This window comes from Brachyhypopomus gauderio, chromosome 4 (genome assembly GCF_052324685.1).
Source record: "Brachyhypopomus gauderio isolate BG-103 chromosome 4, BGAUD_0.2, whole genome shotgun sequence".
NCBI classification, from domain to species: domain Eukaryota; kingdom Metazoa; phylum Chordata; class Actinopteri; order Gymnotiformes; family Hypopomidae; genus Brachyhypopomus; species Brachyhypopomus gauderio.
Window position 1 is genome coordinate 36,546,754 of NC_135214.1, and position 27,370 is coordinate 36,574,123.

The following is a 27,370-nucleotide window of genomic DNA, read 5'->3' on the forward strand; positions in this document are numbered from 1 at the left end:
CACGGCCTCGCGTTTGTCAGAGCTGTTTCACAGTTCTGTGTGTTTTTAATCAAATCTTTCGTTACCCAGGATCCCAAGGAGAGGCTGGGCTGCCAAGTTCAGACCGGCTTCAGTGACATCAAGTCTCACACATTCTTCAGGAGCATAGACTGGGACCAGGTGAGGGATGAGAGTGATATGTGAGGGGTGAGAGAGTGAGAGGGAGAGAGTGAGATGTGAGGGGTGAGAGATTGAGAGGGAGAGAGTGAGATGTCAGGGGGTGAGAGGGTGAGAAGTGAGTCAAGTCATTCAAGTCATTTCTTGAATCTGCTCCTCCCAGATGTCAGTTTGAACAATTAAGAAAATAACTCTTAAGAAAAAACCCTGTGACATTTGATGTATTTAATGTATCAAATTTTTTTGCTGTAATTACTTCATGGAACATAATTTCCTTATATGTACTCAGAGCCGGAGTGGCTAATCGGGAGATTCGGGAGGATTCCCGATGGCCCCCTCATGTCAATCTCTAGTTTGGGCCGTTTGGGAGGGAAAAATAATTTTGGTCCGGATTTGGGTATAAAACTCCCGGGCTGAAAAAGTGTCCCACTCCGGCCCTGTATGTACTCCAACCACCGATCTGTACGACCCCCCCAGGTCTCCCCAACAAACTACAACAATATCCAAAAAAAGCCCAATACAACAGAACCCTACTGCTGGGCAGATGTGCAATGCCTAAGAAACCAACCGACAACATTAGAATGTTGGTGCTCATTGGGCCTGATATTAGAATATTGCCATTCATTGGAGTACATGAGTCTGATAACATTAGAATATTGCCATTTATTGGAGTACATGAGTCTGATAACATTATAATATTTGCACTCACTGAGTACATAGATAAGTAGATATGCAGTGGTGAACAGTAACTAAGTAAATGTAATTCGTTACTGTACTTAAGTAACATTTCCATGTATCTGTACTTTACTCAAGTACTTTTATTTGGTAAGACTTTATACTTTTACTTCACTACATTTCAAAGCGAAACCTTTTACTTTTCACTTCGTTACATTTACAGAAACATCTCGTTTTCATTTTTAAATCAATGCTTAATAAAATACCGAAAGGACAAAGTGTACCATGTCACAGACTATAACCAATCAGCGCTCAGTAAGAGATTAAGATTTGTACGCTAAATGGCTGAGTGTGACGCACGGGGTGGAGCGAAGTACGAGACACAGAATCCCTTGCTGCGACAGACGTCACTTTTTATTTTTACAAATATTGCGCAATAGCGCATGTAGCAAATGAACACTGACACGGAATGTGTAAACATTAGACAAAGACGAGCACAGGACACTGCGCGAGCGCACATTAAATAGACAAACCACATTAGCCCCACGTGATTACGAGACGGCCCACAGGTGAGACAGATTATCACAAGACATAACCACCATCACGAATATCCATAGACGCAGACGATTGCACGTGGACAACGTAAACACATGCCCAAAAGGGAGGGGCCGGGGTCCTCAACGTGACACTGAGGATCTGACATGGCTGCAACAGATGGCTTTCCCCAACACCCCTGGCCTTATTTAGCTGAATTGTTTGAATTCCTCCAAAAGAACAATGATTCGTATTCCTCCTTTACATTCCGAAGAACACATCACTGTCATCATTTATGAACTTGCCGTCAAACTTGAAAAAACACATCGAAGTAAGTTCGCCATTAGATGAGTACTACCAACAGGGTGGTTTATATACCCCGGTTAATTATATCACATTGAAATTCACTACATTTAACAGATGCTTTTATCCAAAGTAATGTGCTAGTACCCAAATTGCCATCTGTGGAGATCCTAAGCGGCAGTTTAACACAGGAGACTCCCACATCAAACGTTAAAGCCGGGGACACTTTACCTTTCTAGTGTGAATTATTAATATGGATAAAGTTTGGAAATGAATGTTGTGAGGATAATATAGGCTAGTTTTGTGTATTTTGTGTTTGCTAGGCAAATGTAAGGCACTGTTTCCTGTTCACCTGTTGATCAAGTAGACCTAGGAGTTTTGATGTGACGCTAAGAAAAAAAAGTTTTTACTTTTACTTTTAATACTTAAGTATTTTTGAAGGCAGATACTTTTGTACTTCTACTCAAGTAAAAAAATTTGAGGTGAATACTTTTACTTTTACTTGAGTAATATTCAGTGCAAGGTAACTGTACTTTTACTCAAGTACATAATTGGTGTACTTCGTCCACCACTGTAGATACGTTAGTTTGACATTAGAATGTTTGTGTTCATTAAAGTATATAGATACGTAGATAATGTTTTAACATTAGAATGTTGGCATTCATTGTAGTATATAGATACGTAGATAATGTTAGTTTCACATTAGAATGTTGGCGTTCATTGGAGTACAGTAGAACCCCAGAAGTTGACGGTAATCCGTTCTGGAACTCGCGTCGACAACTGATGCAGTTGAGTTCCGAATCGAATTTCCCCATAAGAAATAAATGAAAACCGATCAATTGGTTCTCGACCATCAAATTTTTTACCATACATTTCCCTATTTCCGTACGCATTTTTCAAAAATGATCAACAATTACACTCTTAGGTAAGTAATACTGTATAAAACTAATGTTTTAACAAAATAATCTAACATAGCCAATGAATTTCAATGCGAAGTCCGTCACCCGAATGCGTTTTTCATAGTTCTCTATGATCGCCTTTTTGAACTTTATTGTTGTTCTAACCATTTTCCTCTTCTGCTTTTCTGCTATGTCTTTCTTGGAACCAATGTTTTTTGTTTAAAACAGTACAAAAAACAACAAAAATATAGCAAAAGCTTGGAGCACAGCCTCAAAATAGTTTAAAACCTATTGAACAAAAATGCCAACTAGTGGCATGTGACCAAAGCACAAACTGTATTTTGTTTACTAATGTCACTCAGTTTTGTTCGAGCTTCGAGACAAATTTTCTCTAAATTTTGGGGTTCATTGGAGTATATAGATACGTAGATAATGTTAGATATTAGAATGTTAGCGTTCGTTGAAGTATATAGATACATAGATAATAGGGGTGTGACGAGATCTCGCGAGATGTAACTCGGCGAGATTTCTCGTAGCGTTAAAAATCTGTCTCGCGGGATTCAGCAAGCAGCCAGAATGACGTCGGAAAATATCTATTGAAGATGCACCCGCCACTTTCAAATCGTTTGTTTGGCAGCATTTGAACAGGTAGCAGGGACAGAAAGGCACACTTTGGCAAGCTGAGACAACAAAGGATATCTGGAGCAGTGTGGAGATGCTAATATTCTTAAAAATGAACATGGCAGTGTAGTTGCAGCAAATTCAGTGACATACTTGGTCAGGCTCTGTTTCCACCATTTGCACTCTGTATTGACAGAGAAGAACTTTTTGTTTTGCGCATAATACAGTGAGTCCCCCCTTAACGACGGGTCTGGTTAACGATGGACCAGAGTTACGACCAACTTTTTAATTTTATTTCGCGTGGTGCGCAGAGGAGCAGTGGCAGCAAAGTGGAGTGTTGTGGAGTGTTGTGTACGATAACATTGTTAGTTTTTTCTATACTGTATTTACGATCAAAGCGTATCTAAATCTAGAGTCATGAAAACTGCTTTACAACGGACTTTTCAGTCTCTAACCCAGTCATTAAGCGGGGACTCACTGTAATATTGTTTGCGCTTGAAAAAGGAGAAATATTAAATTTAATTTATTTTAACTTTTATGAAATTTTATTTTATTTCAATTTGTAGAGGAAGAAGTTTATTAAAAGTTCATGCTTACATAATGCATGTTAAGAGTTATAATAAAACATTTCAAAATGCATGTGTAACTCAGTTAAATAAAAGTCTGTTGTCCAGTCATATAATTTGTCATTTTAGTGTTCTTAAAATCTCATCTTGTCTCGTTCTCGTGAACCCAATATCGTGTCTCATCTCATCTCGTGAGCTGAGTGTATCGTCACAACCCTAATAGATAACATTAGTTTGACATTAGAATGTTTGTGTTTATTGTAGTATATAGATACGTAGATAACGTTAGTTTGACATTAGAATGTTGGTGTTCATTGGAGTATATAAATACGTAGATAACGTTAGTTTAACATTAGAATGTTGGCATTCGTTGGAGTACATAGATATGTAGATAATGTTAGTTTAACATTAGAATGTTGGTGGTCATTGGAGTATATAGATACGTAGATAACATTACTTTGACAATTAGTTTGAATGTGGGTCTGACAACATTTAAACATTTTTGCTCATTGCACGTTAGTCTGTGTGCTAGAGGGACTAGCTGTGTGCTTGGAACTGCAACTTTCCATCTGCATAAACCAAACCCTTGTGTTCCCCCCTATTCACACTGGTTCATTAGCACTGGTTTATTCACACTGGTTCATTCACACTAGTTCATTAGCACTGGTTCATTCACACTGGTTCATTCACACTAGTTCATTAGCAATGATTTATTCACACTGGTTTACTCTTAGCTGGTGTTTCTTGGGCAAGTCCAGCATGTAGATTTTAAAAATCAGAACTTGTTCTGTGTTAAGAAGATGTGTTGGAGAAGAGTGCTTTGACACCAGCGTGTCTCTGCAGTGCTCTTAGATCTGCCGTGCACTGGGAAATTCCGCCAGACATGAAAGTGAATTGTAAATGAAGCGTCTTATGAAGCATCTTTGCTGATGTGCAAGACTTAAAGCGATTCGTTAATTGGTGTGGTGTGACACACACACACACACACACACACACACACACACACACACACACACACATGAAAGTGTAGGTGAAGCCATAGAATATTCAGTGCTGTAGAGATCTGTGTGACTGAGTGTGTGTGTGGGTGTGTGAGAGAGTGAGTGTGAGTGTGTGTGTCTTATATCTGGTTGTTTATATAGCATTTTCATTTGAAGGAAATGTAAGTCTGCAATGTGTTAACAGTTCTCCTATACCTGTTCCACTTTTATTTTCCACTTTCCTATGTGTTTACATATACAGTATTCCTTAACATTTACGTGTTCCTTTACATTTACGTATTCAGCATTCCTTTACATTTACACACAGTGTTCCTTTACATTTACATACTCAGCATTCCTTTACATTTACACATGCAGTGATCATTTACATTTACATATTCAGTGTTCCTTTATGTTTACACACACAGTGTTCCTTTACATTTACGTACTCAGTGTTCCTTTATGTTTACACACACAGTGTTCCTTTACATTTACGTACTCAGTGTTCCTTTACGTTTACACATGCAATGTTCCTTTACATTTACATACTGAGTGTTCCTTTATGTTTACACACACAGTGTTCCTTTACATTTACATAATCAGCATTCCTTTACATTTACACATGCAGTGATCCTTTACATTTACATATTCAGTGTTCCTTTATGTTTACACACACAGTGTTCCTTTACATTTACATACTCGGCATTCCTTTACATTTACACATGCAGTGATCCTTTACATTTACATATTCAGTGTTCCTTTATGTTTACACATGCAGTGTTCCTTTACATTTTGCTGTACATGTGCACTCTGTTTAGCTCCACAGCTGAAGCTGCACTGAGACATAATGAATGTGTGTGTGGGTATGTGTGTGTACAATCACGTACAGACAATCACATGTGTGTGAGAAAGTGATAGTCAAAGATATAGAGAAACAGTGATAGAATGAGTGACAGGAGGGGGTGGGGTTAAACAGAACTCTACTCAGGCCGTGTGTTCCTCAGACCTGCTGCACTGCCAACACCGGTGTCCACCACTCCACTCTCCCTGACCCAAACTAGCAGAGAGCAATGAACACACAGCACACCAACACATCCGTGTGTGTGTGTGTGTGATTGTTAACTTGCAGAATGAGTGGGCAGTTGTTAGAGGTTTAGTGGACAGTGAGGCAGTGATGCTGCTGATGTGTTTACTGAGAGGCGATTAGCAGTGAGCAGTGAGGATCTTCTATGGACTAAAGTGAAGATTAAAGAATTCAGAGTTCATGTTAACAGAGTTGTGAGTGTGTCTCGTGTTCAAAGAAAAATACGTGTCTTCCTGACGACTGCAGTCGCCACTCTCAGCTTCACAGATGGAGCAGAAGAAGGAGAACTGAAAAAAGATCAGAACACTTGGGGTGTGTGTGTGTGTGTGTGTGTGTGTGTGTGTGTGTGTGTGTGTGTGTGTGTGTGTGTGTGTGTGTGTGTGTGTGTGTGTGTGTGTAATCTTGCTACAGCGCAAATCATGGCTCCAGGCTGCATCATCTCTCCCTCTGCTGCATTTCTCTCTCTCTCTCTCACACACACACACACACACACACACACACACACACACACACACACACACACAGAAACACACCCCAGTGACCTGACATGTTTCCCCTACTGCCTTTCACTCTCCCTCCAATTTCATCTTTTAGTTTTGACCTGACAATGTCAACTCTACAAGCTCACACACACACACACACACACACACACACACACACACACACACACACACACACACGGGTAGTCAAGACCACTGTGCACTAGAAACACACACAGTTTCAGGAAATAAAATGGAGGCTGTTAGGGGAGTTTGCAGAGAATAGAACAATTAATCCCAAGAACCAAAAGCTCACAAGCTCTTCTGCTCACTGGTTCTGTTTCTTTCTCTCTCTCTCTCTGTCTTTCTCTCCCTTCTCCATCTCTCTCTCTATCTCTCTCTCCCCTCTCTGTCTTTCTCTCTTCTCTCCCCTCTCTATCTCTCTCTCCTCTCTTGCTGTCCCTCTTCCCTGTCTTTCTCTGTCTCTCCCCTATGTCTGTCTCTCACCTCTCTCTCTCTCTCTCTCTCTCTCTCTCTCTCTCTCTCTCTCTCTCTCTGTGTGTGTCTGTGTCTTCCATAAATATGAATGACTAGGGTTTGTCAACACTCTTTAGCCAGAGAAGCTACAGTAATGAAAAAGGCAATGAAAAACATATATAGGGAGAAAGAGGGAGAGAAAGGAGATGATTTTGTGGTGTAATAGGAGAGGGGCACCATCTGTTCCCGTTTGAGCGGACCAGCATGAATCTGTTCACTGCAGGATAGATGTCCTCCAAACAGAGGGAGAGAGAATGAGAGAGTGAGTGAGTGTAAAAGAGGAATAGAGAGAGTGAGCAGGACAGAGTGAGACTAAAAGCAAAAGAAAGCAAACAGGCAATTTAAGAGAATACTAAAGCAAGAATGATCTGATATTGGTTCGGGTGCAGATCTCCCCCTGCACGACATCACAGAGCACACGTCTCCCCTGCACAAGAGCACATGGCACACGTCTCCTCCTGTACAACATCATATGGCACACGTCTCCCCGTGCACGAGAGCACAGAGCACACGTCTCCCCTGCACGACATCACAGGGCACACGTCTCCCCTGCACAAGAGCACAGGGCATACGTCTCCCCCTGAATGACATCACATGGCACACATCTCCCCATGCACCACGCCACAGGGCACACGTCTCCCCGTGCACGACGCCACAGGGCACACGTCTCCCCGTGCACGACGCCACAGGGCACACGTCTCCCCGTGCACGACGCCACAGGGCACACGTCTCCCCGTGCACGACGCCACAGGGCACACGTCTCCCCGTGCACGACGCCACAGGGCACACGTCTCCCCGTGCACGACGCCACAGGGCACACGTCTCCCCGTGCACGACATCACAGGGCACACGTCTCCCCGTGCACGACATCACAGGGCACACGTCTCCCCGTGCACGACACCACAGGGCACACGTCTCCCCGTGCACGACACCACAGGGCACACGTCTCCCCGTGCACGACACCACAGGGCACACGTCTCCCCTGCACGACATCACAGGGCACACGTCTCCCCTGCACGACATCACAGGGCACACAGTAAGCAGGCACTCTCTTCCAAAACAGCTTGAGTGTTCACCAGTATATATGCTGACCAGTATACGCACTGACCAGTATACAGGCTGACTGGTATACCTGCTGACCAAGGTTTTAATCATTTACATTTACATTTATATTTACGGCATTTAGCAGATGCTCTTATCCAGAGCGACTTACAAAGTGCTTTGCATCTGATCACAGAATTCATCCTAGGTAATAGTACTGATACTATACAAGATACCGTTGAATCAGACTACTACTAAACTACTGGAGTCAATGTCATTACCTAGTGTTTTGCAAGTTAAACATTTACCAAGAAGCACAAATAACCATAGACAGACATACAATTTAAGAACAACGGCAAGTGGTATCTGCTGAGTTAGTGCTCTATTAAGAACTCAACAAACAGGTGAGTCTTCAGTCTACGCTTGAAGACAGCAATAGACTCTGCAGTCCAAGCAGCTAATGGAAGATCGTTCCACCATCTTGGAGCCAGGATGGAGAATAGTCTGGAGCTTTGTGTTCCATGAGAGTTTAAGCATGGAGTTTCGAGTTGAGCCAAGCTTGAGGTTCTGAGTGCTTTTTGTACAGATCAGCTTTTGACCATGGACATTATGTAGGGAGGGGCTAATCTGTTTTTGGCTTCGTAAGCAAGCATCAAGGTTTTAATAATAATCGTTAACGAAAACTGATATTGAAAAAACATTTTCGTTAACTGAAATAAATAATAACGATAATTAACTAACTGTACTGTAACTGTATTACATGTTTAGAAAATTAACTAAAACGTTCTGAAATTATACCCTTCGTTTTCGTGTTTGTCAATTTATCAAAAGTCTTGTGGACTGAAATTAAATCAATTTTTTTCACTAGACGTTTTATACTAGCTGGCAGAAGCGTACAGCACCTCATGGTCCGTCACGTCTCTTGTTTAGAGCTCCTGCTCGTCATGCTAGCCTGCAAAATTTCAACAACAAAAGTTGTGAAAAAATGTCCTGTATGGGATTTTTTTAATATGACTACGAGAAAGACTACATGTCTTGTAGTGGAAACAGGTGATAAGATATATGGAGTAGTTCTCAAGAGGAAAAACCCCACAAATCTCAAAGCTCACACAATAGGGTTAACTGACAGTACCTTGACAAGCTAGCCTCTGAGTAGCTCCGCCGAAAGAGAAGCAACATCCCAGCTAGGTAGCACCGGGAAGGAGAACCATAATGGCCCGTTTTCACCAGTGATCATATAGCTGCTGTATAGTTAATACTCATGAAAACCGCAAGCGGGTGGATGCACTGGATAATGTGTTGAGACTGGATGTCAACACGACTCCTGACTCGATTGCCTTCAAAAAGTTTTTCTTTTCACTCAAACCAAAATAGGGTTAACCTCCTATCTTCGTGTCTGTCTTTAGTCTGGTCATTTTCAGCAGCAGTATTTCACATTTTGCACTTAAGGCTGCTATCTTGTGGACTGTTACTGTTTTTGTGGACTGTTGGTTGTTCAACAGTAATTGAAAGCATTTTTTTAATGGTATCTTTTGATGAGTTTTTATTACACAATATTTACTTACTTTTAGAATCCTGCACCTGACGAATAACCAAAAGTATAAAATAACTAAAACTAATACTAGAACTAATGAAAACTAAACTAAAACTAAGCTTTAAAAAATTAAAACTAATAAAAACTAGCAAACATGCTCTGAAAACGAATTAAAATGAACTGAATTAGAAAAAAGTCACAATTAAATCAAAACTAAACTATAATGAAAAATCCAAAAACTATTATAACCTTGGTGCTGACCAGTATACACACTGACCAGTATATGTGCTGACTGGTATACAAGCTGACCAGTATACGTGCTGACTATTACCAGAGTGTTGAAAGCACTTTTCTCTCTAAGGCGAACTGCAGAAGGTCAACTGTGTCTCTGTGAGGAGTTTACCTTCTCCCTCCATCTACGTCTGTTACCTTGAGGATGGAGCAGAACCAGCCTCCACCCAGACTAACACAACACACACACACACACACACACACACACACACACACTGCTGGGTCTAGCAGTTCATTGATACCATCTAACATGGGTCATCTATTTATTCCTAATCAGGCATATTGATAATGAGGTGAAGTGAGATTGATTGAGTGTAATTATTGATGATGAAATAATTGACTGTCATTATTGATGATTATTGATCAGATGGAGTGTCAATGTCCCTTTTCTTGGTTGTTTTTTCAGCTTGAGCAGAAGCAGGTTACGCCACCATTCAAACCCCAGATTATGGACGAATATGGATTAGACAACTTCGACACGCAGTTTACCAACGAACCTGTGCAGCTAACGCCGGATGATGAGTGAGTGATGACTCTTCTTCAACACAGCAGTTTAAACCACAGCACGGAGCTTTGACGGAGCTTTGACGGAGCTTTGACGGAGCTTTGACGGAGCTATGACGGGGCTATGACGGTGTTATACTCCCTGGCTCACTATTAGCATCTGTCACTCATGTAAAGATGAATACGACCAGCATACCTCTAAACACCCTGACTTTTACATATGCGGGACAACACTGGTCAACGCCTTTTTATTATGTATTAAAATTCCTGTTTGTTTTTTATTTTTAAACACTGAATCCAACTATGCTTGTAATATGACTCTATAACCCAGTGTTTGTGTTAAGTACACACACATCCTGGTGTAGTGTTTGTGTTCAGTACACACACATCATTACGGTGTTGTTTGTGTTCAGTACACACACATCATTACGGTGTTGTGTTTGTGTTCAGTACACACATTACAGTGTTGTGTTTGTGTTCAGTAAACACACATCATTACGGTGTGATGGCTGAAAGCCAAACCGAGGAGCTGGTATAATCTGAAATTGATTCGGATTTTCTTCCACTGACCAAGACCAAACTACAGCAATATTTAAAGTGTGCAAAGAACACGTGAAAATGTCCGATGCCAGTACAACAAATTTATTCAATCACTTGAGATGTAGACATCCCAAGTAATATGCCGAAAGTGAAACAATGCGGGCAGCCATCTCACAAGTGACCATAGCGTGTGACTCCGCCACACCTCGCGCAAACGATATGTGGTAGTATAAAGAAACGCCCCTCAAAAAGGGAAGGAACATTTACTAGACGAATTTTAATGTTGCTTTGTGTTTCAGGTTTGAAAAGTGCTGGAATTTAGGCTAAGTAGCCTACTTGAAAATGCTTGAAATTGTAACTACTTCGTTTCACAACAAATATCTGTCTGACTGATCAGTTCTCTTTACGTTAACAAATACGAGCCTCTTGTAATTCCAGGATGAAACATGAGAGAACGTGAAGACGTTAAGATTGGGCGTTTTGAAAATAAACCACCATTAAATAATGTGAATAAAAAAGCAAATTATATCGAATCATTTAGACTATATGTATAAATATTTAACTTTTAAGTTTAAAGTGCTGGGAAATATTTAGTGCAATAGTGCACTTTAACAGTGTAAGGAACTGCGTGACACAGAGCAGGGAGGCGGATACAAACGCTGAGGAGAGCGAGATTTATTGAATGGAACTCCAAAGGTAGTGTCGTAATACCGGGCAGGGGTCATAACGGGTAGGCAGTCCGAACATGAAATATAAACGGGCATGGTGGCACAAAGAGCAAAACAAGGCACGAACATGAAATATAAACGGGCATGGTGGCACAAAGAACAAAAGGCAGGGGAAACAAAGACTAGGCTGAACGTACTTACGATGAAGACTAAACAGAAACAATTAAATCCACTAGAGCACGAACGAGGCAATAGAATAAACAGGTAAGTAGCACAAAATAACCGATACCGACATGGGAGACACGGGGACTATAAATACATTGAACTAGACTAGAAACAGGCAGGGTTGCCAGGTCCTACAAAAATATCCCGCACAATGTCAGTGTAAAACCCGCCCTTCAGCAGCATAAACTAGCCCAAAGTGTTTAAAATGGAGACAAATTAAGTATTATATCACGATCGATTCTTTGTCTTGACTTGTAACCCCCGTGGTGGCCCAACCGCACCCCGCAACCCCAGAATTTTTACCCGCGGCAGGATTTTCAAACAAGCCCAATTTGGCGTGAAAACCGCAAACCTGGCAACTATGGAAACAGGTGAAGACAATAACGACATGGGCGTGGCAGACGTGGGGAAACCATAGAAACACACAACAAGGCGGGATCAAGAAGCAGGGAACAACAGACACGAGGAACAGGGAAACCGGAGTGACAGCTAGGAGAGGGGGGCGTAGCCCTACGTGACAGTGTCACGTGTGTTGTTTACATTTTTTGTTTACAATGTTTGCACATGGAAAATTGCAATATCATTCATTTAAATCTGCTTAAAAAGAAAGCTTTGTAGCCCCATTTTTTTGTTGTTTTTTTTTTTGGATGGAAGATTGTGATAAAAAATCAAAATCGTGATTTTATGAAAAAAATCGTGATACTATTTTTTTCCCCATATCGCCCACCCCTAGCTGTAGTGTTTGTGTTCAGTACACACACATCATCATGGTGTTGTGTTTGTGTTCAGTACACACTAGGGATGTATATCTTCACCACTAAGCTAGATTCGATACACATCTCGATACACTGCCACCGATGCGATATAACTGCGATACTCTGAAACCCCTTGTCGATATAATGTGATACAAATCACTCCTGTTCACGATATGATGCGATTCAAAAATGATTGGTAACGATATGACTTATTATATGAGGATTCGGTTTGATAAGTGATCATTCGATACAGTTAGTTTTGAGGATGTATTGGCCTAACCCATCAGTTTTCTTAACTCAATAGCACAATTCTACTTTACTCTCTATTAACATAGTGAATATTATGATCTGCAACACTACTGTCTGCTAGACTTACGAGGGGGTACCGTAGAGATGTCCACACCGTGCCATCTTTTTATGTGTGTCGCCAGGTTCGTTGTGCTACTAATGTATTTGATAGCCCCACGGCATTGTTTGCAGATTGCGTGCGTCTTGTCAAGTTGACCACATCGCTTAAAAAACCCGAAATATTGCCACACGTTTGATTTGTCTTTTTTGGTGCCTTAAATATCTTTGTCTTTGCTAATGCTCTCGTTTCCCTCCATCTTTGTTGTGTACGTCTGCGTGTTTGCGTCAGTACCTGAGGACACGATGGTGCATTTATGTTGCCTCGAGAAAAAAAAAAGAAATCAATAAAAATAAAAAATATGTTGCCTCTGAAAATGTTAGAATAAGGAATAGATACTGGAAAACAAAACACCCGATTTAATCATGGTATTTGCCAATGCAAAAAGGCTAGAGGCGATGCATCGTGAATTCGCCCGCAAATTAAACCCGATGCACGTTGAATCTACCGGTGCAGTCGAATCGCAGACATGTGTACCACATCCCTAGTACACACACATCATTACGGTGTTGTGTTTGTGTTCAGTACACACATCATTACGGTGTTGTGTTTGTGTTCATGTTATGTGTAGAAACATTTTAATGCAAGAATGTAGTAAATATAAAACTTCATTTTCCAGCTATGTAAGATATAAAAATACTACAAGGTCCACCTAGTTTAGTGTGGGACTCATGCGGTGTAATTAAAGTGTGCCTGAAACATTGGGAAAGCGGTTTTTAGCCGTCCAGCAATCACTTGCACAGCACAAGACTTCTTCCCGTCGTCTGAGTGGAAACTGCGTGTGGTTTCGCCCCACGGCTGCTCCTGCAGAGTGGACCTTACGCAACACGCCCGGCCCGGGCCCGAGCTGCAGGACTGCCGTCCGTAACCGGGGGATTTCCTACGCCAAACACACACGGCTCGTTAGGTCTGCAGCGAAACAGCAGGCATGGTGATCCTGAGTGTCCCGCACCATGGGGCCCGCTCGCCATCTGGGTCCCGTCGGCAAAGGGCTGATGATGTCATGTGGAAACAAGTCCTTCGGTGCTGTGATGGTTTTACATTATGAGCTGCGTTCGGAAAGCTCATGAGAGTGAAGACAGACGTCAGCATGTGGGCTCCTCTCTTCAACACCCTGTGCAGTGCGCACCATTATCATTCAGATGGCGAGCTCCTACGTTTCTAGAATGCTCTTGAAAACCTTGGATGCATTTGAGGGTTTCCAAGTCTCTGATGTATTCTGTCCCTCTTTCAAAGTCCTTTAGAAGAGTCAAGACTGAGGAAAACAAACCTGAGTGTTGTAATGGAGACAGACGTGACAGCTGAATCCCAGCAGAATTCCCTTTCATCCGGCTGGCTCGATAAAGGCAGATAAAGGCAGGCGGGATTAGAGAGCGGAAGAGCACCTCCCAGAGGCCAGGGAGGGCGTGTCCTGGCAGGGAGGGGACGTGTCCTGGCAGGGTGTGTGTGTCCTGGCAGCCCTTGTCCTGCAGAGCTGCTCCAGGTTGCCTGTGGCAACAGCGCGGGAATCTGATCGACCCCCGTGTGCATCCACGAGGGCGTGTCAGGCGGGACAGTGCAGGACCTCAGTCTGATCATGAGCACACAGAGCCAAATAAACAGACCTGACGGTCCTGACCACAGGCTGTGCTGTGCGGGACAGGTTGGCGTTCTGTCTACAGGACATGATTTCAGAAGAGGATTCGGTGACACAGAGCAGACACTTCAAACGATGAGCTCACAAGAGAGAGATCAGACAGGCAGACATGATGCTCCACTTTCTGTTTGATGAACCTGGCAAACCGAGAGACGGGGAGGAGTAAATGAGTGAGATCCTTCCTCATTAGAGTTATGCTCCTGAATTAAGTGTGTGTGTGTGTGTGTGTGTGTGTGTCTGTGAGTGTTTGAACACGCTAGCAGCCAGGAAAATGTATCTCTGAGCTCAACCAAAAGATAAGATGAATTAATGCCAGTAACATGCTCTCATTGGTCCTATCTGGCAGACACACACAGTTTATTCCTGTAACTGAATGGGTCCGTCACGTAACATGTTCTGTTAATACTGGACTTCTGATGTAGACATGTTAAATAAACATATGAAATCAGCTCCACTGCAAGTTTTTCCTTCTTGCTCCCAGGACGAGTGATGAAGACGTTGGTACGCACAGAGGTGGACGTAGTGAACACAGCTCAGCAGTGCTGAGTCAGTGAGGGCGGGGTTTGGAGGCGGGGCTACAGGACACAGAGCTTCTTTTATTCGCCAATGGAAACAACAACTGAAACAAATAGTGCTGGGTCGAGTGGAGTGGCCCCTTCCTCCTCTCCTTCATCCTCCTCTTCCTCCCCCACCTCCTCCTCCAGTTTGATGTTTTCAGCTGTGTGTGTTGGCAGGAGTGTAAAGTGTAAATAAGATGGCGTCAACATGCAGGTGTGGCCAGTTTTAATGCTCTGCTCTTACTGCCTCCAAGACAAGGTCTGGCCACGCCTCATCTGCCTTAGTGTTCTTGCCATTGGCAGTGCGGGACATGGAGTGTTCTCTGGTACTGCGGGACGTGGAATGTTCTCTGTGTGATAGTGCGGGACGTGGAGTGTCCTCCGTGTGATAGTGTGGGACGTGGAGTGCTCTCAGTGTGGTAGTACGGGACGTGGAGTGTTCTCCGTGTGGTAGTGTGGGACGTGGAGTGTTCTCCGTGTGGTAGTGCGGGACGTGGAGTGTTCTCCATGTGGTAGTGTAGGACGTGGAGTGTTCTCCGTGTGGTAGTGCGAGACGTGGAGTGTTCTCCGTGTGGTAGTGCGGGACATGGAGTGTTCTCCGTGTGGTAGTGCGGGACATGGAGTGTTCTCCATGTAGCAGTGGGCATCCAGCTCTTTCCCTGTCCCATCTGAACAGGCTGCATCTGGAAAAGGTTTCAAGTCCTTGGGAAACCTCTGGTTATGCTGTGAGGTCTGGTTTGTTTTGGTCAGTTCCCAGAAGGTCCTCTCTGCTGTTTCTGTTTCGTGGCTTTTGCATGTTATTTGTCCACTCTAATTATTTGTCACAAGGGTCTGGATTATAGCACCAGGATAACACCCAGCAGTCAGGGACATTCGTGTTCAGCTGGTCTCCTGAACTGGGGGGTACTTCCCCTCATGCCCAGAATGGAGAAGAATGAAGAGCGTAGAGTGAGATGAGTGAGAGTGAGACTGTGGGGAGTAGAGTGAGAGTGAGAGGAGTTAAGAGCTTCAACACTGCATATGTTATGATGGAGATCAACACCCTACAGCAACCCTACACCCGGCCTCAGGCGTTCAACCACATGTGTGTCCGATGTGTGTGTTCCTGGACTGACATCTTCACCACCTGCAGCTCCAAAGACAAACACGTTTTAATAAACACTGGACGGCTGAAAGGAGATGGATGGTTCTCCTGCTGCAGTAGGTGCTCCACATCGAGCGTAGTGTAGGGGGGAAGGATGTGGGGGGGTGTGAGTGTCCGAGGGGGGTCTGTAATGGGATCCAGCGTTAGCGGCCAGAGGGGGCGTCGCCATGTGGTCCCGCGTACCACACCCAGCGGGGGGGCTGAGGGATTTCACCAAAAAACATGTCAAATACCAGAATAGTTTTAACCCAATAATGATATTACAGTATTGTAGGCCTCTGTGGTGTGACAAAGTTGTTATGACCATATTATGACCATATTACACAAATTATTGACATCTGTTGTGTCACACGAATGGTGAGATTAATCCAAACACTCAACTGGTACTGTTTAGATGGTCAGAACGCCTATATGACAAAACAAGAAAACAAAAAGGTTTATTAAGGCACATTTACATTTCCAGCTTGGTCACCATCAGTAAAGTCCAGGATCAAGACAACGATTAAGAAAAGTTATAGTACCGCTCCGGGCAAGACCACTCCGAGGAAGACCCAGGACACGCTGGAGAGATTATATCTCTTGGCTGTCCTGGGAATGCCTCTGTACCCCAGATGAAAATGGATATATATATATATATATATATATATATATATATATATATATATATATATATATATATATATATATATATATATGCACATAGGTTTAGTATGAGCTGGGTTTAAATGCATACAGATGAAATGACTCTAGGCAGCAAGGGCCTGGGCCCGGCTCGTATAAATATATTCCAAATCTCACCTAGGACAGCATACAGTCTTTAGCTGCTTTTTGAGTTATGTTTTCCTGTTTTTAGTGTTGCTTATGTTCTATGTACATGTCTTTGCTTGGATTTTATATTATGTATGGTTGACCTTGACAGTCCTGAAGGGTGCCTATTAATAAATGTATTATTATGTCATGATTGATTGTCATTGTAATACAAATTACAATAATGACTAATATCATGATGATACATAAATGTAGGCCTCTATGTAATGTGACATCATTCAGGGCTTCAGTATTGTACATTATTATACAGTATTGCTCTCTCTACACTCCCAGTCCAACTCATGAACTGAGGGTGCACACACAACCCTGTACAGTCCCCACAACACACACACCCTGTACGGTCCTCAACACACACACCCTGTACGGTCCTCAACACACACACCCTGTACGGTCCTCACAACACACACACCCTGTACGGTCCCCACAACACACACACCCTGTACGGTCCCCACAACACACACAAACACACACCCTGTACGGTCCCCACAACACACACAAACACACACCCTGTACGGTCCCCACAACACACACACACACACACACCCTGTACGGTCCCCACAACACACACACACACACACACCCTGTACAGTCCCCACAACACACTGGTTTGTTTCATGCTGGGCTGTGGTATGTTTACTAATCAGCATCAGCAGCCACAGTTGTGTAGCATGAGAAACGCGTGTCCAACTACCATCTCTCTCTCTCTGCTACCATCTCTCTCTCAATCTGCAGTATCTCCTTAATGCCTAAACATTTACACCCAGTTAATGGTTACCTGCTGTATCTCCTTAACGCATAAATAGTGATCAGACTGAGGTAATGTAGGTGTAGAGCCATAACCTGCCACCTGCTGAACACCTGAACGTAACCTGTCTGAGGAAATTCAGTGAAGCTACTGTAGATATCTGCTCAGAAACTGGACATTAACACAGATGAGGTCAAATCAAAAACTGTTTCTTTGTGTTTCTGGGAATGATTTTCTTTATGTTCACTCAAGATAAACAACTATGAATGAGTACTTGTTTCCTCTGTGTAAACTGCTCCGCTTCGGATGTGCTGAAAACAGGACTGCAGTTTCCTGGGCGACCTAGCTCTGACTCTGTGGTGCTGTTTCATTCACACTAATCAAATGTTTTGAACACTGTGGTTAAACACACTTTGGCCTGGACCAAAACCAGTCTATTTTTAAGTGCCCACACACCTAACACAGGTAATGCTAGTACAGGTGTAATCCTAGCACAGGTAATCCTAGCCTGAAGAACCTTTAGAATCCAAGTGCGTCGGGGGCATAACAAAAACCCGGAGTGGATCAAGGCTTGTCAGGAGCAGGACTGTACAGCCGATATTATAACAGCATTCCTGTGTGCTTGAGTACGGTGATGAATGTGAACCTAACGTCTGGTCTTGTGTTCTCTCTTGTCAGGGAGGTGATCAAGAGGATAGACCAGTCGGAGTTTGAGGGGTTCGAATACATCAACCCCTTGCTACTTTCCAATGAGGAGTCTGTATGAAGAAGAGCAAGAAAAACAGAACAAAAACACAACCACAAACTCCCATTTCTCAGCTGTGAGGACCACGGCAGGTGGTCCAGCCTCTCCTGACTGCTTCCCTCAGAACTTCAAGGACTGAACGCAGTGTCCTCGTGTCTTTTATGCATAATCTCGGACTCATCTCAAGTTGTTTTGGGGCAAAGCTGGAAGAGACCACAACTGGAGAAATATTTAATGAAATGAAAGCATAGTTGACAGAAAAAAGGAAAAAGAATACAATGCCGGCTGGTTGTCTTCCTCCTGCTCATCATCCTCTGTGTGTGTGTGTGTGTGTGTGTGTGTGTGTGCGCGCATATCAGCATGGCAGTCTGGATCAGAACCTCGTTTCAACGTTCTGTGCCTCTGCTTGTCATGGACTACAATTCCCAGCCCCAGCTAAAGACGATAGATCTACTTGAGAACTTAATTGAATCTGCACTTTTCTTTAATTAATTGTGTTTTGTTTCTAATTGAATCTGTGTGAGGTTGTCCCTCAAACAAAATAAGAATGTCAGATTTAAACTCATAGTTGAGGTAGCCAATGAAAGCATTTCTGATGCCTTTTAATAATTAACAGATTTTTAGGTCATCACTATGATCTCAACCACAGAGATATCCAGTGCAATTTGGCTGTTGTGATTTTTAAAACAGGAGACCGTTTTGTTCTTTGATGAAGAAGTGCCTCAAAGATCCAACATCTGCAGTATTTCTCTTCTTTAATTTGGATTTAACACCCCCAACCCCAACAGGATGCGGCAGTACTAGGGGATTAACACACACACACACACACACACACACAACTTCCTTTTTTCACAGAAAAGTCTGAAGTAAGGCAGTCCATGTTTTTCTCTGGTGACCAAAAATAATGGAGGATGATGCTGTAATTGTGATGAAGGTGTCAGCAGTCGAGCTGTTGCACAGAGACAGGGTAGAGGTGGTGCTGAGCCATGATTGGCTGTTCTGGGTCATGTGATAGTAGATCAGTACAACACATTAGGACAGACTCTCAGAACCCATAACAGGAAACTGTGGAGGTGTAACACCCTACTGTTGATCCAAAATGGTTCAAGGAGACCATGGAATCCACTAAAACACACACACTAGCAGGACTAAGCCAATTTAATTCCTTCCCAGATTAATTCAGTGAGGTGTAATGACGATGGACACTCCCCCTGCTAGATGTGAGGACTGGTTACTGTGGGGCTTTTTCCTTAATGCGTGCACTAAAAGACTTTCACTTGACTTCAGATCCAAACTGTGTGGTTTAAAAGTGCCCAAATCATCAATCACAGGTGATTTCAATGAATTAATAATCACAGTGATTCGTCCATGATTCCAGAGGCTGATTCATGTTTCCCTTTGTTTCAACATCATGGCAAGTTTTGGGAGTGTGTGGTGACGTCCTGCAGTGGCGTTAGTGGCGAGGAGAAAAATCAACACCTCAGAGCAGTGGTGTCCAGTGCCGTCTGGCCCGTGTGGGAACAGCTCCGTCAGCGGGACTGACTAACACACTCTCTGTATGGCTAAACGGCGCCGTTAGCAACAGAGCAAGTGCAAAATGCCATGACGACAGAGAAGGAAGCTCCATGCGCATCTCCCTAGCAACGCTGTAACGAAGAGCAGACTCAACATGACGGCGCAGATGTGACGTCTGTGAGGAGCAGACTCGGGACTGCTGCTTTATAAGCAGAATCACAGGACACTTCATGGAGGTAGATCAAGGCTCTTGGCCAGATTCATGCCAGGAACTAGCGCAGGTCTGAGCTCTCTGGGACTGTCACCCTACGCCTGTCTGAATGTTTTATGTGTCCCTGCAAAAAACAACTTATCCACCTCTCAGACGTGGACAAATCACGTCCAGAATTTAAAATTCTATTTTTAAAAGACAAAGAACAAATGGAGCAGGGGTGATTGATTAATTCCGCCCACTCCATGAATAACTCCGCCCACTCCATGAATGACCCCGCCTAGCCTTCCCTGAGCCCCTACAGAGCAGCAGTGTGGTTCAGTTCTTCTCTTAATCACATTCATTTATTTATTTATTTTTGCCTGCTTAATACACCACTGTAAATATCTGTAAATTAATCTAAAAAAAAAAACACACTTCAGCATCTTTGTGAAAAAAGCCAATGATCACAAACTCAGAATACAAAGACTGCAATAAAATCGAAGCTCCTTTTCCCAGAGATGTTGGTAGAGACGATTATGAAGAAAGTGTTTTTATCCTAAATCTAAAAAACGTCCATGTTACCACTTAACACTGACTCTGGAGAAAACCGTCGTGCTCTTACTGCTTTTAATTTGTTGATCCAAAACCAAGCTCACCGCACCATTCTCATGCTCCAGGGATATCTTTTATATCTGCTATTTGTTTGATAAATTATTCAAATTTTAATTAAAGTTTTAAATGAGTGTGTAAAGGGCAGGTTTTGAAGGCAGTTGGGAGGGAGAGCAATGTGTGTTTTGGTCTTGTGAAGTTAAATCGATCAAACTAGACCACTGTAAATCAGTAAATGTTCACTGTAAATCATCTTGTACCTGGTGTTTGATGCTTTCTCGGGGTGGGACAAAATTATGCATAGAAAACATGGCTCAAATAATTACAGAACAGTTCTAGAACCATTCTAGAAGTTAAGTTCTACATTCTAATTTCAATATTTTCAAAGAAAATGTATGTGCATGTGCTAAATGAACAAATGTATTTTGGGTACTGAGAATAAGTATTTCTAAATCACACCTTGATCAAGCCAGTCAGAGGTTCAGACCAGGGCGGACCGCTTTTTGGGTCATGCAGTGGGAGGGGCATCCAGAAGCACTGTAGGCGGAGTCTGGGAGACTGACGGACTGGTGTAGGCGGAGTCTGGGAGACTGACGGACTGGTGTAGGCGGAGTCTGGGAGACTGACGGACTGGTGTAGGCGGAATCTGGGAGACTAACGGACTGGTGTAGGCGGAGTTTGGGAAACTAACAGACTGGTGTAGGCGGAGTTTGGGAAACTAACAGACTGGTATAGGTGGAGTCTGGGAGACTGACTGACTGGTATAGGCGGAGTCTGGGAGACTGACAGACTGGTATAGGCGGAGTCTGGGAGACTGACAGACTGGTGTAGGTGGAGTCTGGGAGACTGACAGACTGGTGTAGGCGGAGTCTGGGAGACTAACAGACTGGTGTAGGTGGAGTTTGGGAGACTGACAGACTGGTGGTCACCACACCATGTCTGTATTCATGTCTGACAGGCACTGGGCAAGATGACTGTCACATTCCATTTGAGAGAACCTGAAAGAAACCAGAGAACACAAGGTGATGTGAAATTTTCTGAGATGTACACACACACACACACATCCCATTCTAAGCAATATGATTGGTTACTCTGCTTTCGACTGGCCAGTCGAAATCCTACATATTATAGTACTGACACAGGTATGTTGATTTTGAACATCCGTTATTTTCTCCCACTCTACCAACACGTTAAATAAAGCAGGTGTAACTACCAGGAGAGGTGGAGTAAGACTGCGGCTCAGTGGATGCACTCACACTGATCACTCAGGGTAACGGTTACCCAGCCAACAGTCGAGAACTAGCCCATCACACACAATATGACAAACACAATCATAAAACCAGTACACAAGAACAGACACCGCCTCTCAACATGAACCAACATGAACCTCGTAAAGGTTTTCACCATATTTGTAACTCGTGCTAGCAGGTTTTCAAACCGAGAGCTCTCTGAGACACTGAGCCCTGGCATAACAGCCAATCCACACACTGCCACGTCCGTCTTCTGCCCAAACTCCAGAGGGAGCTGCAATGCTAAATCTGTCTCCGAGTGTTGGAGTTGACTGGGGTCCTTGGCAAGCATCCACCCCCACGTTCTGACGCCTCCGTATGCAGGAGCAGCACACTGCAGCCACTGCTGATACACTGGGTAATTATTCATTAAGAAAATCTGCCCAGGAGACTGTGGGAGGGACAGAGGTGCCATAGCCCCTCCCACCTGAGCCCACGGCCATAGCTCCTCCCACCTGAGCCCACGGCCATAGCCCCTCCCACCTGAGCCCACGGCCATAGCTCCTCCCACCTGAGCCCACAGGCAAGCAGGCAACGCCAGATCAATGTTGGTGCTTCTCTAAGCTTCGTTCCTACCTTCCTTTCAAAGGCTCTTTCTCCCACACTCTCTCTCTCTCACTCACTCACTCTCTTCTCCCTCCCACTTAAAATCTCACTCTCTCTCTCTCTCTCTCTCTCTCTCTCTCTCTCTCTCTCTCTCTCTCTCTCTCTCTCTCTCTCTCTCTCTCTCTGCGTCAACTCAAACAGCCTTTCTGGGTCTTAAGTTTCAAAATCTCATTCTCCATCTTGTCTTACTCTCAAACTCGTTCTCTCTTTCTCCTCTCTCTCTCTCTCTCTCTCTCTCTCTCTCTCTCTCTCTCTCTCTCTCTCTCCTCATGTTGCTCTCTATACCCCTCTCTCTTTATCCATCTCTCTCTCTCTCTCCACTCTCCCTCTTTCCACTCACTCCTCTCTTCCTCCCTCCCTCTCTCTCTGATAGAGGTTTCATTGTAGGGGTCTCTAGGGGCAAAGTGAGTTCAGAGTCTGCGCCAGTGTACACTCAGTGGACAGAATCCGGTCAGCGCCCTGCGCCAGCAACAGTCCCGTCTTGTAATGAACCTCTCCAAGCTGCCCACAGCGTGGAGAGCTGAACCCTGTGACTGTTTGACCTGCTCTCATGAATAACGCTCCTTCATGCTGCCTTGCGTGCTCACGTAGACCCACGCGCTCAGCCACACGCACCCAGAGCTGCTGTCATATTGTGGCTTTTTCTAAATGTGAGAAGTCTGCTTCTTGAGGTCACCAACAGCTTCTTTAATGAGCACTGCAATCAGTCCCCCTCACCCTACACACCCCTCCCTCCATGACCTACAGAAAACACCACACATACGTTACCATTAGGGCTGAAATTAGAAAAATCATAAATGAGTGAAATACATGCAAAACATCCATAAAGCTGATTCAGTAGCTAAATACTAAGGACAGAAAAGTGGGAGCGGACCAAAACGGCGTTAAACCAAGGTGATGCATTACTGGATGAACAAGCAAAAGCGAGTTTTTCAAAATAGCAGAGAAGAGGCTGTGAATTAGTTCCCAGAATCCTCAGCAGTGAGGTCGAGTGGCACTAGTGAAAACCACAGAGCAATGTGTTTACAGAAGAACAGACCCAGAGTAGCAGTAGTACGAGTCCCAGCAGCCCCCCCACCAGAGTCCCGCACACCCAGGGTCCCGCACCGCCAGAGTCCTGTACACCCAGAGTCCTGCACACCCAGAGTCCCCCCCCCACCAGAGTCCCGCACCTCGAGTCCCGCACAGCCAGTTACACAAACATCTTGACACCTTTTTTTATAAGGTACTACAATGAAGAATATAACGAATAATCTTTTTTCCATCCCCCTCAACCCAACATCTCCCTTCCCCCCAAGAGTAAGCAGCACCGAGGTAGTGAAGTCAGGTAATGCGTCCAGGAACGACAGTCTCCAGCAGCCTGGGGCACTGATTGGTCCACACAGCCCCAAGGCCACACCCTCCTGAGAAAGGCTCCCTTTCCAAAACATTAGAATGAGATTTTATTTAGCCCCTATGATGAGTGGACTGAATTTATTATTCAACTCTGCAATATTTCACAACATCTGGTGATGGTTCTTAGCATTTGAAGTGTCGATCGCCAAGGAAAGTAAAACACAGAGAGAGAGAGAGAGAGAGAGAGAGAGAGAGAGAGAGAAAGAGTGTGTGTGTGTGTGTGTCCTGGTTTCACCTGAAGGGATAGCTTAGCTAGTTTAGTGCCAAAGATGATCTCAGTCTTTGAGCCTCCAGTGTTCTAAACTCGCTGCACCCCCCCCCCCCACACACACACACACACACACCTCACAAGTACACACATATGACAAAACTAAACTCATTCCCACACACAGCACTTGTGCATATGTATACACGCAAGGAAAGAAACTACCCCCCCCCCCCCCCCCACATACATACACACACTCACACACACACACACTCACACATTCACTCACTCACTTCCTTTATGAATGAATGCAGGTCTGTGTATGAGCTGTGAGTGACTGAATGATTCCAGCATGTCTTATTCAGTCACAGCTCCATGCAGCTGAAACTACGGAGCTCACAGAAACACAAACACACAGAAATACAAAAACAAAACAACACAAAAACACAATGATCTGGATTCCAGCAACATTACACATTTTCACAAAATCAGGTCAACAAAACAACAACTTGTTTGTCACGTGTGCCAACAACAAACATCCAAGAAAGGCCCAGAATTGGCCATGCTGAAGACTTGCTGTGTTAATGTGTTGATGTGTAATAGTTCATATGTACTAATAGTTAATGTGTCTCATTAGCATATCTAGGTGAGGTGTTGACAATAAGAATATTCTTCTCACCCTTTGGCAAATGGCATCAGGCACATAGAACAAAACTCCATTCCTGCTCCTGTGAATCCGGATTCGGATCTTTCTCCTGACCTTCCAGCCGAGGTGTGGGTCACTAGTCCAGACCCAATAGATCCAGGCCCTACTCCCACTCCACGGCCAACGTCACACCCAGACTCCATTCTGGATACTGCTGGAACTTTGCATTCAGCTGCACTGAGGTACGATGACTCGACTCTGACTGGACATTCCTCCTCCAGTGCGGAAACTCTGGGTCCAGATCCGGGTCTTCCATCCACCTTCCCAGCTTGTCCATATGCAAATTCTGAACTAGCATCTTCGTTGTTATGGGAACCAGATGTCCGCACATAAGGCTTGACTTCCCACTTAAAATCTCGAGATTTCCCATAATTCCTAAATGACCCACTGGGACCAGCTGCCCCACCCCTCCCCCCTTCCCCACCCAAGCCAGTCCTCTCCGTCTGCTGCCACGGAGACGAGCGTTTGCATTCATCTGCCACTAGGTGCTGCAGAGGAGGGGCGGAACTTTGTTGCTCGGTTTCCGTGGTATCCTGTTGCTCAGCAGCAGATGCTTCAGGTCGGTGGGTCCCTTGGGTGAAGTGTGCTGTGCTGTGGATTGAGACGCAGCCCCCCACATCACCTACAGCATCACTGGGCAGAGAGGAGCACAGCGGGTGGCTGGAGTCTTCGGGCCCGGGGAAGTGAGCTAGGGGAGTGTGCGAAGGAAGTGTGCGAGAGGAGGGATCAAGGGGGAAGCGAGCGAGAGCTTGAGGAAGAACACTCGTCTCTTCATCCAGGCTGCACCATGTCTGTTCATGTGTCTCCTCCCTCCGAGCGCTCTGCCAGGGGGAGAACACACACATACCCTTAGTGGGGGAGCAGAGCTCATGAGAGCTTTAGGGCGTACTCACACTAGGCACGGTTTGCTCGTTCCGTGCTGGGGCCCGGTTACCCCCCTCCCCACTCCCCCCTCTGGCCTGCACTCACACTGGCTTCATCAACCCGGCCCGAGCACGCTTACGTCACCACAACGTGACTTTATTTGGAGTAAAAGCGCGCTCACACAACACTATGGAGTTCACGATTCTCTTTTTATTGTATTTTTGGAGTCGTTTTGGGAGTGCAGAAACACGGTGCAAGCACAGATTTATCGATCATTTGTCATTTGCCGCCATGACTGTTTAACGTGAGCGTCGCATCACTGACGTCACGTTTGAGTTCCGGCAAAATGAACCAATCAGACGAGGCACCAAGCGGGCCCAGGCACGGATAGCGCTCACACTAGAAGCGAACCGTGCCCGAGTCCACGCGAATCGTGCCCTGGCCCACCTCTTCAAGCGGGCCCGGGCACGGTTAACTGGGCCGGGCCCGGGCATGGTTCGGAGCGATCACACTAGTCAAACGAACCGTGCTTCGGCAGGGAACCGTGCCTGGGCCCGGATCACAGACCCTAGTGTGAGTACGCCCTTACCCACACTGCTACATTCAGCCCAAGATCAGAAATCAAAGAAAAGAAATGCTACAGTCACACTCCAGACACAAAATGAGCTTCCTGTTGTGGAAATAAGGTGGCCACAGTGGTTATTTATGGGTCCCTGCACTGTCCTGCACTGTCCTGTCTGTCGGCCCTGCTAACAGCACGCTCAGCATGTCCTTATGCATAGACTTGCTCATAAATCAGGATGACAGCACACACACTCTCTGGACATCAAATGTAGGACTTTAATGTTGCTAGAAGCACATTCTACCTGCTCTAGCAGGTGGGCTACGGCGGTCGACCTGCTCAAAGCCAGCACACCCACCAGACGCTCCAGCAAGAGAACCTCCTGGAAGAGCAGGAGAACCACTACAGTGAGAAGTGGTGGGTCATTTCAGAGCTTCAGGATACCCGTGAACCCGGTCAGGAACCACACAGTAAGGACCTGTTCAAATCTTCCTCAGCAACCTACTCCAAACGGCCTTCTAGAAAGACAAGTGTTAGACCAGAGTTGAATGGTCTTGTTTAACCTAACAGAGTTAGAGTGGGAGTCCCAGTGTCCAAGCGATTAGACCACAGCCTATTACAGCGCACTATCCCCAAAGCTGCTGGAGTGAATAATTTATCCTGTGCGACATCTCGTTAGCTACCTGCCTGCCTGTCTCTGTCTGTGAGAGTGCTACAGGGACAGATCAGGGCCTGAAACTGCCAAACCAGCACTACAGAGACTGGCACAGGGCCAGCACTCAGAGCTGTCAATCAAACCTCTGCCACAGAAACCGCCGCCTAAGCCGCCAATCAATCTTCTGGGCTCCAGAGCTTCTGACACTAACTGGCGTCAGTCTCACAGACCCAAACCACATAATGAAAAAGGGAAGCAAATGTGTCCCGTTGGTGTCGAGCAGTAATGGCGACAAGTTGGAAAGTGGCGATTCTTGAC

General features: G+C 44.7%; 2 protein-coding genes across 6 annotated transcripts in view; one reads left to right on the top strand and one right to left on the bottom strand.

Annotated features, from left to right (window-relative positions):
- prkcz (protein kinase C, zeta) overlaps positions 1-20,623 on the top strand; it is a 108,892-nt gene extending 88,269 nt beyond the window's left edge. For 4 of the 5 annotated variants that reach the window (XM_077004396.1, XM_077004399.1, XM_077004398.1 and 1 more), the window contains 3 exons: positions 70-159; positions 10,107-10,222; positions 18,387-20,623. In XM_077004396.1, coding sequence (XP_076860511.1) covers positions 70-159; positions 10,107-10,222; positions 18,387-18,474 — 294 coding nt within the window. In that variant the 3' untranslated portion in view covers positions 18,475-20,623. Of the gene's footprint in view, positions 1-69; positions 160-10,106; positions 10,223-18,386 lie in introns of those variants that run through there. The other variant, XR_013130617.1, reaches the window with a different exon arrangement.
- Positions 19,712-25,816, bottom strand: LOC143511709 (uncharacterized). Its single transcript, XM_077001286.1, has 2 exons — positions 24,945-25,816; positions 19,712-21,768 (listed from the first exon to the last, which is right to left on the bottom strand). The coding sequence occupies exons 1-2, from the start codon at positions 25,814-25,816 to the stop codon at positions 21,696-21,698; spliced, it is 945 nt and encodes a 314-aa protein (XP_076857401.1). The 3' UTR covers positions 19,712-21,695.
- Between the last annotated feature and the right edge of the window lie 1,554 nt (positions 25,817-27,370).

What these genes read in the sequence shown, in the direction of transcription:
- LOC143511709 (XM_077001286.1), bottom strand. Translation starts at nt 25,816, where the DNA reads ATGTGTGTGTTCTCCCCCTGGCAGAGCGCTCGGAGGGAGGAGACACAT. An exon ending in CTGATGCCATTTGCCAAAGG is followed by an intron (nt 21,769 to 24,944) that starts GTGAGAAGAATA and finishes GGTTTCTTTCAG; the next exon opens with GTTCTCTCAAATGGAATGTG.